This window comes from Austrofundulus limnaeus, unplaced genomic scaffold (genome assembly GCF_001266775.1).
Source record: "Austrofundulus limnaeus strain Quisiro unplaced genomic scaffold, Austrofundulus_limnaeus-1.0 Scaffold30, whole genome shotgun sequence".
Taxonomy (NCBI): Eukaryota; Metazoa; Chordata; class Actinopteri; order Cyprinodontiformes; family Rivulidae; genus Austrofundulus; species Austrofundulus limnaeus.
The window spans coordinates 1,114,928-1,126,617 of record NW_013952432.1 but is presented as its reverse complement, the minus strand read 5'-3'; the positions used below and the strand labels follow the sequence as shown (position 1 = coordinate 1,126,617).

The 11,690-nt window shown below is 38.5% G+C and overlaps 1 protein-coding gene across 1 annotated transcript in view; it reads left to right on the top strand.

The window, feature by feature from the left end:
- The window catches only part of cnksr2a (connector enhancer of kinase suppressor of Ras 2a), a gene marked incomplete in the record, with an annotated part of 74,388 nt that overhangs the window by 51,967 nt on the left and 10,731 nt on the right, over positions 1–11,690 (top strand). The window contains 8 exon segments of the mRNA XM_014005379.1: positions 1,373–1,424; positions 2,695–2,870; positions 6,589–6,662; positions 6,775–6,846; positions 7,924–7,991; positions 9,166–9,263; positions 9,720–9,938; positions 10,648–10,789. Of these exon segments, the coding sequence (XP_013860833.1) occupies positions 1,373–1,424; positions 2,695–2,870; positions 6,589–6,662; positions 6,775–6,846; positions 7,924–7,991; positions 9,166–9,263; positions 9,720–9,938; positions 10,648–10,789 (901 nt within the window).

Sequence of the window (11,690 nt, the reverse complement as noted above, 5' to 3'; positions counted from 1 at the left end):
TTACAAGTACCTGCATTTTGGCGGACAGAAAACTAATAACAGTGTTGTTAAATGTGACTTTCCCTGCATTAACAATGACGTTGCAGTTAATGGCTTCACATTTGTGCACATTTAAACTGCAGGTCCAAACAAAAATGGCCAACCAAGTTATGAAGTTTCTTATAATATTTTTTGTGCTAATTGAACAGTTAGACCTGGAGATTCTTGACAGACTTTGAGTAATTACCGTTGACAAGCACAGTGGTAAAGCATGATTCAGGCAAATGCTGACTCGTTATTACCCCCTGCCTCTTCCATGACATCTGTTCGCCCTGCTTGTCCGTCTAAGCTGAGCGTGCTCCGTTCCAGGCAGGCAGTTTGGTCGGCAATGACCTTATCCATCTTGACAGAATCTCTTGGAAAATGAAAAGTGTTTGCATGTCCGTGCCCGAGTGCCGGTGCAGCTCAGAGCGTAGACGGTGCTGCGATGGCAGATGGTGTGTCGGTGGGAGTGGGCGGGCCCATGTCATTTGTCCTGTTGAGCCCAGGGCTGGGAGTGGCTGAGCTCCAGCCTCTGGCCTGTGTAATATTGTGACATCAGAGCTTGTCTTTTGGCCCAGTTCACCCGTCAAGAGGTCAAGTCTCAAATGGTCAAAGTTAGAAATGCTTGAGGTGATTATTACTCAGGGGTGGCAGCAGGTTGCAAACAGATTGCTTGCAAAACCTGAAAAGTTGAAATACAAACTTGTCTCGTTTGATGTTGTTTGTTCACAATGTTCAGCAGTTTTTTTTTAAAAATTATGGAATTTGCCTTTTATGATGTTTGTATGCTGAACACTAAAAGAAAAAGAATCAAACAAATTGCTATCATGGCATCTTTCCAGAACGTTGTCAGTTTTTATTTTTTATGTTATTTATTCATTTTGTGTTAAAACAATTTTCATTTACGTTTGTCCACCTTTCATAAAACTGCGACAAAATAATCATGGTGATGTATAATTCATATTTTGCTTCTCGTAGTTTGTCTTAATTTATAGAGACCCCCCCCCCAAGTTTTGTTTTTCTCACACTTCCTCCATCACCTGGGCATCATATTGTGGCACCTGAACTTCCCCTCTCATCCCTCTGTTCTATGTTTAGAGGCGTGAAAATAGCTCTCGTCCTCCGTGAGGTTGAGTCCTCTATTCCTCTCGTATTTGTGAGGAGGAGATAATGAGAGACCTGGGAACATTTTCCTTTGTGTCTGTAAATCTTCAGCCGCCTCGCCGTGTGTCATCGCTGTGTTCTTCCTAAGATCTGTCATCTTTTATATCCCAGGATTCATTGCAGCAAACAAAGGCCACTGATTCATCCTGACAGCCTGCTCTCTCTTCCTCTCTGCTTCTGTTCTCAGACGTACCAGCAGTCAACCTCTTTGCAACCAAAGAACAGGAAGAAGAACAAAGGTAAGTAGGGGAGTCTCCTGCTCGACCCGAGCAGATGTTGTGGTCACTTCCAATTCAACGTTTGATTTTTCTCACGCCTAATTTGCAGATCTAAATAAAGAATCATGCAAAAAGGTTAATTTGAATTAAGAAGACCTTGTATATATATATATATATATATATATATGTTTATTTATTTATTTTTTGCTTGTAAAAAGTTACTTTGGCCTTGGAAACATTTTCATCACAAGCTTTCCCAAAATCAAAACTGTAGTGATTTTGAAGTGTGAAAAAGTGTTAGACTGTTTTTTTTATCACTTTATTGTGAATCAACATGTTGGAGGACTCTTGTTTTTAATTGTTTTCTAGCCATACACTTTTTTTGCCATCTGCCATTGTGAAAAGCTCTTGGTGCTTTGGCTTTGTTTTGATCACAGCAATTAAACCAACATTTTGAAATCAATGTGACGATGATAATTTACTGATGCAACAATTGCCCTAAATGACTTATTTATCTAACACTTAGCAAATTACTAGCAATTATTTTTGGCCATGCTAGGAAAATGTTCCAACTTCCTCAAATACTTTAGTTCTTTTATAGCCAAATCCATGATGGCATCAGTTTGTGGCCTAAACCAGCTGCACAAAAATTAAGGCTCTCATTTACTTAGAGACCTTTTGTGTTTTCTTAGGAAACAGACTGCCCTTTTCCTAGAAAGAAACTGAATAATTATCTCTAGACTGACACATTCCTTTCACATTAAGTGCTAGAGCTTTAATATTCGACAATACTTTATAGAAAAATAGTGTCCTTTGGAAATACACTGGCGCAGAGTTAAATGTAATATTGAATCAACGTCCTCATTACAAAGACATTTCTTGCAGAGCAACTGAGGTGTATTTGTGGTTCTCGCCTGGGAGCCAAATTTTCCCCAGTAATCTTCAGGAAGGAGCTTGCTGTGAACAGTGCTGCAGCACTTGAAGTCAGAAGGAAAATGTCCTTTAATAAACACCTCTTACTTTTACTGCAGTGCAGCAGCGATCTGTCAAACGCTCAGATGCAGGGACTGAACTCTTGGCAGAAATTGTGGCTACATTAGCATGTGGCTCTTTATGAAAGCTATTATTCAAACTGCCATGAACGACACTTATTCAAGCATCATTAGCAGAGTGCTCTACACATTGTAAAAACATTTTCACCTCATCAGAGACCAAGTTTTCCTCTATTTTTTTTGTATATTCTCTGGATTTGTGGATGTCACACCTTCACGCTTCTTTCCTTTTGTTCAAGGACGAGGTCTGGCATCCCTGAGCCGCAGGAGGGTTTCCTGCAAGGCGCTGGGCAGAGGGGACTGTGAGGGCTGGTTGTGGAGAAAGAGGGATGCAAAAGGTTACTTTTCTCAGAAATGGAAGAAATACTGGTTTGTGCTGAAAGACAACTGCTTATACTGGTATATCAACGAAGAGGTGGGTTTAAACATTGTTTTGTTGAGATTGTGAATGCACTGTGGGATGCAAAAGTATTTGCCCCAATTTGTATTTTTTATGTGGTTATTATTACTTACAACAAAAAATGCAAAACTGAAATGTAGTACGTGTATATACAGAATATTCACTTCATGTACTTTAAACTTTACACCACTGACTTCAGACCAACATATTTGGGATCCACCTGTGAGCAATCTAGTTAAAAAATGTTTTTGTTTTTAAGTATACAGTAAATACACATCAGGTTATATACACCCATCTCCCAAGTCAATAACAGAACAACATATATAGGTAGTAAGGGCTATCAAAGTAAGAGACTGCATGAAGGCCAAAGGACTTGCCACACAGGTCAGAGGCAATGTTTTAGAGAAGTATGGGTCCCAGTTGGATTATAAAAAAAGTCCTGAACCCTGAATAGTCCACAGAGCATCATCAAATCTATTATTGAAAACTAGAAAATTTATGCTACTACAGTATGCCTGCTACGAGAGGACGGGCTTCCTAAACACATGGAACAAGGAGACCATTACTCAGAGAAGCAACAAAGAGGCCAAAGATAAATGTGATGGCAGCTCTTCAGCAAAGATGTTTTAAAAGCAATGCATCTGCCCYTTTCACCAATCTATTGCACAATTTTTTTTCTCTTGGCCTTCAGAGGAGTCAGACACTTTTTTCTTTCTCTCCCGAACCTGTCCCTCCTTCCCTGCTTTGCAGCTTTGTCAAGCCTTTCTTCTACCTATCATCTGAAAACAAAATGAATTATGGTTTTGGTCAACTGGTCTCTGAAACAATCAGCATTATTTTTTCCACACTGATATTGGAGCGTGGGGAGCGCAGCTGTCCGAGTGGAATGGTGGCGGCCGGGCGAGTGTCTGACTCTTGGGGTGGAACCTCATCTGTTTGACCCCGCTTTCCATTGAGGACGTGGAAGATCTGTATATATTTGGATTTATGATAACTGGATTCCTGCTGATCGGCTGTGGAGGTGTCTTGGTTTATCGGAAAATGAAAGTGATCCTGACAGTAGTCCGGGCTTGTCAAAAGCTGCCAGGAACCTTGGATGGAGTCTCCCGCACTGGAAATGCACAAACTCAAATGGTGGGGAATATAAGTTACAAACTGGATGTGATTCTGACGAGAATCACAGTTCAGCAGCGTGCCCGTGAGGAGTAAGATTACACATGGGTGAAGTTTCAGACAGAGAGAGGCGAGGAGGTACTGAAATTTGGAACATTGGCATTTTTGCAAAGACAGAGATGCAGGTAAGACTTAAAGCAGAGAAAAATCAGGCTGCTTGCCCCAAACAATTATGTTTATCATTTGGATCCCTGCAGCTGCGACCTTGGTTTGGCAGCTATCAAAACTCCCTGGATGACACGGGAGATAAAAGCCTTGACTCCCCCCTTTCCTACCCATTTCACCCATGGGCGGATCAGTCTGAAGGTCACAATGGGTGGAGACAGAGAACTGACTCTGGTGATTTGTGCTTCTGGTTGACAACAACTTGTTTCGAACTCTGGAGGTCTTTGATTGGTTCCAACACGGAGTACTAACCTGGAATGTCACCGGCTCCGCTGAACCCCACCCCATACCATGTGTTTGATCCCCCCACCCCCTCCCCTCCTTAGCTGCCTTGCTGAGCAAGTGGATTTTTTGAGTGTATGTTTCTGTGTTTCTGTGTAAAACACAGGATCAGAGCTCTTTTTTAAACTCACCTTTCCTATTGTGTGTATTCCAAGCTGCATAGCGCACCGTAGTGCAAAATACTGTGGACATTCGCTCCCCCATGTTTGTTATCTGTGTCTTTCTCCAAACAAATGTTCTAAACTGCAAGTTCCTAGTCTGTGTTTATCACTGACAATGGCAATAAAGCTGATTCTGATTCTATGCCGCAAACTTCACTGAACTGGGCTTCAAAGAAGAATAGGCTGGAAAAAGTTATTAAGGCAGACCATTTACTTACTGACAAAAGGCATACTGGAGACTTCTCAAAGATGTGGAAGAAGGTGCTGTGGTTAAATGAGACTTTTAGTATTATAAGCCATGACAACACCATGTCTGTAGCAAGCAAAATACCTCTTAGCATTCAGAGAATACTAACCCTACAAGTACATCATTGTGGTGACATCATCACATTGTATTATTCTTGTCATCAGGAACTGGAAATTAGCCAGAGCTGAGGAAAAGAACACTGGCACAAAATGTAGGTACAGAACGATTTAATGGTGCGTTCCAGAACTCGAAATTGTGAAGTCGGATTGATATCAGTTCTGAGTTGAAAGTGTTCCAGTTTCTAGCTTGTCTAAACGTCAGAAAAAAAGTGTTTCTATTTCTTGCTCTGACGTGATAATTCAACTATAACACTTATAAACAATAGCGCTCTACGTGACATTTTAAGTGTACAAACAGCATTAAAACATATCTATCTAGCTATAAAGTACTGTAAACAACACATAATTGCTAAAACCATAAAAGTAAATAGTTTCATTCTCTGTTGATGCAGCAGCCATATTGAAATAAAGATGTCACACATGTTTGAGTATGGTTGTGTAGCACCAATTTGCCGACTCAAAATGATGATATTAGGGACCGTTCCAGTTGATATTTTCATCACGGAAGTCTAGTATTCGACCTCCAAGAACAACTGGAATGAAGCATAAGACTTGGACAAAGTTTTACCTTCCAGAAGAACAAAGAGCCTGAATGCCCTGCTCAAGCAACATTTCAGTGGTTTCAGGAGGCACAAATGTATGTGCTGGAATGAATAATTGAGAGAAATCCCAGTAACTAGACGCATTAGATGTTGCTGTTATAAAACCTGCAGCCCAATCTTCATCAATCCGAACAATTCATCGTAGATTTATTACTTACAACCAAATTTAAAAAAAGCTTTTAAGACAACCACATAAAAATAATACCCAGAGTGTAAATACTGTTGCAACCCACTAAATCCTGATTAAATCAAGTGTTATAGCTGTATGTTTTATTGGTTTATCTCAAGGAAAATTGGTTTAGATAAGGGGTGTCCAATTCTGGTCCTCGAGGGGCCAATATTCTGTCTGTGTTACAGGTTTCTCTGCTGCAACACACCTAATTCAAATAAAAGGATGTGTAACTTCTGCATAAATCTTAGAAATATTTTAAACACGGAGTCAGGTGTGTTGGAGCAGGGCAACAAGTAAAACTTTCAGGAAAGCGGCCCTTGAGGACCAGGGCTGTACACACCTGTCATATATAAAACTTTCTTGGCATGACTATTTTAAATTATTATTTTGTTTCCTATTATTATTTTTTATTTTGTTCTATCACCTCTTTAACACTGTTCTAGTGCTTGACTAAATTTATGTACATTTGTCCCCCTCTCTGTTATACTTCATTTGTGGTTTTTAGCAGAATTATAGGATTAAAGATAATGGATGTTTATAGTAAAAGGCCACAGTGCACGTTGTTGGTATTTATTTTAGCATTTACGCACATTCTTTTGACACCTATCTGCAGTTTGACACACTGCCTCACTGTTTGACTCAGAAAAATGGAAACAGTAACAACTAATTTTATGCTCATTAATCATATTTTACAACAATATGCTCAAGCTGCAAAATTTATAACCACCAAGTAAATGCTTTTCTTCAGCCTTCTTTTTAACAAATCTGTTTTTATATGTTTTTATTTGTTTTTTTTTTTCTTGTTCGTTCAGGATGAGAAGGCAGAAGGCTTTGTCAGTCTTCCTGAGTTTAAGATTGACCGTGCCAGTGAATGTCGAAAGAAGTAGTAAGTGTCTGAGAAAAGCTGCTTCAATGCATGTTTATGTCCTATTTTCTTTATGCTCAGTTCTTGAATGCATGATGGTGCGCAGCAAAAATAACTCTCTCTGTCTCTCTAGTGCTTTCAAAGCATGCCACCCCAAGGTCAAGAGTTTCTACTTTGCAGCAGATGGAGTGGATGACATGAACAGGTAAAGCAGTGAGGGCTAAACTCAGATGARGGCTATGCAGTGGGGCAGAATCCCAGCTGGGTGGCAAAAATAAAATATAGCTTACCGTTTACTTCCCATAGAGCACAAAAGAAATAGAATATTTTTTACAGCATYAGATAAAGCAGTTTGTTTTTAGAGATGACCCGAAAACATAATTTGCAAGACATTTCCATACCATTTTTATCTGTGCAAATGTTAAATGAAACACATGCAAAATCTGCTTTTTTAGCCYTTAAATGCATTTTGTTGTGCAGCTGGAGTCTCTAGGAGMGCAGAAATTTGGAATTTAGTCTGAATTGCTGCTTGCATGTCTTTATATTCTGTTTGGGTCATATTAGCGCCAAGTTTGCATTTCAAGAAGCAATGTCAAAATGAGTTGATCTGAGACACGCCTCAGAACAGGGGTGAAAGYGGGGCTTATGGAGCCATAATAAGGAGAAATTCAGTCCAAAACATTGTGTTCCTCTTTATATAGACCCCAACTGAGTGATTTACGTGTAAAAGCAGATATAAAAAACATGATATGTCTCCTTTAAAGGATATATGTCAGTGTTTTAGTATAAAAGTTTGCTAAAACATTGAGGGAAAATTATACATTTGTTCTTGTGATGTTTCATGAAACATAAATACAATAAATGGACTGTATTTATATATCATATTTCTTGCCAATCAGGCAACTCAAAGCTCTTCACAACACAATCTGTGCCCTCATTTACCCATCCACACACTCTGCTACGTCCCTACAAAGCTAATCTGATTAATTCATTCTATAGAGTCTAATTAATTCTTTAAATGGCATTCATACACTAATGGAGGACATCAGAGGCAATGAGAGGTTCATTGTTTAGAGACATTTTGACATGAGGCTCATTGGAGAATGACTGCTTTAGATGTACTGATTCAATAATTTGAATAGGCCATGTTAGAATTATCTTTTGTGGAGTGCATTGTGGTCTGCAGTGCTACAAACATGCTTTTACAGTTTTCATTTTGTGGGTTAAACTTTAGTGAGTTATTTTATTTATTTTTTTGTTTTGTTTGTGTTGTTTGTTACAGGTGGCTGAGTCGCCTCAACATGGCAGCGGTGGGCTACGCAGAGCGGGAGAGGATGCGCCAGGACCAGGGTAAAAATGATAGAAATTTTCTGAAGGGCACTTCAGCAGATGGCTGCTATTCCTTTTGAACCTGCTTTTATTTTTTTTCCATTATGACCAACCTCTTACCTGAGAAATGGCCCCTGAAAAATATATACATTTATATTTTCATCCAAGCCTCTAAATCTATGGTGTCTGATAGACACCAGTCACTATTGTCTGACAGTAAGTTTTTGTTGTTGTTATTGTTGGAACTTTTCAACACATCCATATAGGTTTTGGCACGAAAAGGTTGAAATAGAGTATAATTGGATGGACTATCAAAATGTATAGATGTAGTTTTTATTTGATATCAAGAGTATATGAGTGCATTGGGATGTGAGTTGACATAACTTTTTTAAAAATTGTGACTCAGTATTTCTGATGTGATGAATTAACGTGGTTTAAGATATGTTTATATGTATGAGCATGTGATGAAATTATATTATGGATGGATGGATGGATGGATGGATGGATGGATGGATGGATGGATGGATGGATGGATGGATGGATGGATGGATGGATGGACCAATCACAGGTGTATAAATACTGTACTGCAAACACAATCTTCATGGATTGACAGTAAAATAATGTATTGAACAGTGGTGGGCAGTACTAATCTAAATATTAGTTGCACTAACTCTAAAGCACTAAGTGAGATATTTAGGTCCCCTAATTCTAAAGCACTAAATCACTGAAACAAATAGCAAAAGCTAATTTTAAAGCACTAAAACAACCCAGTCAACCCATGAACATTCTTCAACAGACAACATGAGTCACATATTGACATGTTGCTCTCTTAAGCATTATCATTGACATTCCACAGCCTACTTTGAGCTCATATATTGTTAATATATTGTCACCTGGTGGATAAGTGACACACATGAACAAAATGTCTGACAGCTTTCACTGTCAGCTGTTAACATTAACATTGATCAATAACATTTATAGACAGCAGTTAGTGCTTCTAAATTTAGCCTATAAATTTAGCAAGTGCTTATCCACTGATGCATTTTAAAAATAGCAAAAGCCCTAAAACACTAATCAGAAAAATAGTTCCTCTATTTGTGCTTTAGTGTTTTAGGGGAACTGTGCCCACCACTGGTATTGAAAGACTGTATGTTTGATTTCTCTGTTCTAATGTGTAAACATGTGTTTCCTGTAGATTACTGGAGTGAGAGTGAACATGAAGATGACACCACCTCCAGCCCCAAGCAGGACAGTCCTCCACCTCCATACGATACTTACCCTCGACCGCCATCAGTGAGTCAACAAACTACGGACTCTATACGAGGAAAAGTGTATATCCCACTTAAAGTGAAAATTCAGAGTCAATCCTCCTAAAAATAGTTTAAGTAGTTAGCAAGGAACACTTAATCTGGGTCTAATAGTCAGTATTACTATCAATAAAGCCTTCAGGCAGCAATGAAGATACTGTGCTGTAACTGTTGCTCTAATTGAGCGTAAAACTGCTTGCTCTATTATGTGTCCTTGTTGTTGAACAAATTGTTTATCCTATAGATAAAATCTAAAGTTTCTACACTTACCCTTTTTCATCCCCCTGTCTTTAACTTGTCTCATTCAATCAATATCCCTTATTTGAACTCATCTGGCTCCCCAGCCTGTTTAATTCCTTTGTTTAAAGTTGCAGTAATGGCTAAACGGGTCGAGGCATCAGTTGATATCTGTCACACTGTTTCTTTTCCCTTTCTCTGTCAGATGAGTGCCTACCTGGAAGGTCGCACAACTCGCCTGTCTTCCACGGAGACTTCTCGCTCTCGCTCTTCCCAGGAGGATTTCTTGTGCACCGAGCCKTCGGCCGTGGCTGCAGAACCGCAGTACCATCCGGGTCCTCTGGGGGGAGGCACCACGCACAGCGGGAGAAAACCAGGGGGCAGCAGCAGCAGCGACGTGCAGTARCGATGTGACCCCGTGGAGGTGTGTCACTTTTTTTGATGTTAAGTTAGATGTTTTATAAAGTGACAAATAGTCTTCTTGTCTTCTTCTTATTGGCGAGAGGTCCTAATCTCTTAATGTAAAGTCAGGATATTAATATTCAAGAGCTGTAACGTAATGGTTTCCAGTGGCTTTTAGGATATTAACTTTTGTAATGAGGTTAATTAGAGTTGAAGCAGCTGACATTCATACTAAACCAGAAAAGCGCCAATAGTACAAAACTATGCAAACATATATTTGCTCCAGCAGTTCTTTAATGAGAAAATGTCAGCAGACGTCTCGAGCCACCATAAACAATAATTTTATCTTGTATTCATTCTGTTATCAAGGACTTTATTACTAAATAGAAATACAGTATATTTATGGCTGTGTTCCAATGCCCTGAGATATTGAAAATTAATATTTAACATATAACAAACAGTAGAATAAATCATTGTATCCTGAGGTAATTTTGAATGTTCCTTACAATAAAATCAGTCAAGGCCACCAGTTACATCGCTTCATATGGTGTCTTAGACCAGAAGATAAAAAAATATAAGTAAACTTTATATTGTCACATCAAGATACTACATCTTAAAATGTTAATTTACTTTCACTAAGCTTTTTAGAAATGCTTGATAAATGATCATCTGCCTATGAAAATGCCTCAAATTCATCTAAAACTTTTTTTTTGTTTTTTGTCCTTATGTAGTACCGTTCGAGTCCCGCAGGGGGAAGTAGTGAGACCGGGTCCCCGGGTCGTTCGTCGTCTTCTCAAAGACGTTCCTGGCAGGACCTGATTGAGACACCACTGACTGAGGCTGGACTGCATTACCTGCAAACCGGACCACTTGGTAATAATCCAATCAACAACAGCTTCATGATGAAATCATTATTAATTGCTTTAATTTAAATCAATGTTTCTTGGTTTCGCCTGTTCCCTATTTAACGGTTGCCACAGTTAATCATTCTCCTCCATCTCACTTTAATGCTAAAAATTAATAGAATTTGACTCTGCAATGCTATTTAAATTTGTTATTAAACAAAACAGTCATACAGAAAACAAGCTTTTTTTTWAAATTTTACAGCAAAATGGTAATATAATTTCCCCCATATCCATATTTAAAGATAATTACATTTGGAGAAATATTTCTTCAGATGTTGAAATTAAACCAGTGACTCTACATTTTTTTTCTTTTTTTTCTGTAATAAATGTCTATYGAGGATATTACAGTACAAGGCAATCAGACTGCAGCTTCTGGGCAACACAAGGTGAACAGATATACGGTCACATTTGAGAGGCAAAGTGTGTCTCATTACCATCTCTCATATTCTGGTTGCAAAATATTATAATTTATCTATAATGGGATAGGATTTTTACGATAATTTTTACCTGGGCTCCAAAGAAAATGATCATCTGTCATATTCTGTACATATTGTGAGAACTGGTTCTTTTTTTTTGGCAGAGGAGTCCGTCTCAAAGTCAACAGAAACAGTTGATGAATAAATAAAAAGTACAAATAGATAAAGCAAAATGAATGGTTGCTTTTCTTCAAAAACTATATGATTGTAATTTTGTGGAATCCAAAGCTCTCACTTTAAACAAGTTTAATTAAAGCTAATATGTTTATAAAAAATGATCACCGACTTCCTGACTGAGGGCTCTTCCTCTTGATTTAACCTATGACTCAAGAGGTAATTAAGGAATTTATTTCCAGCTGTGACTAATGTCCGTGTGAGGCTAACTATGGTTTT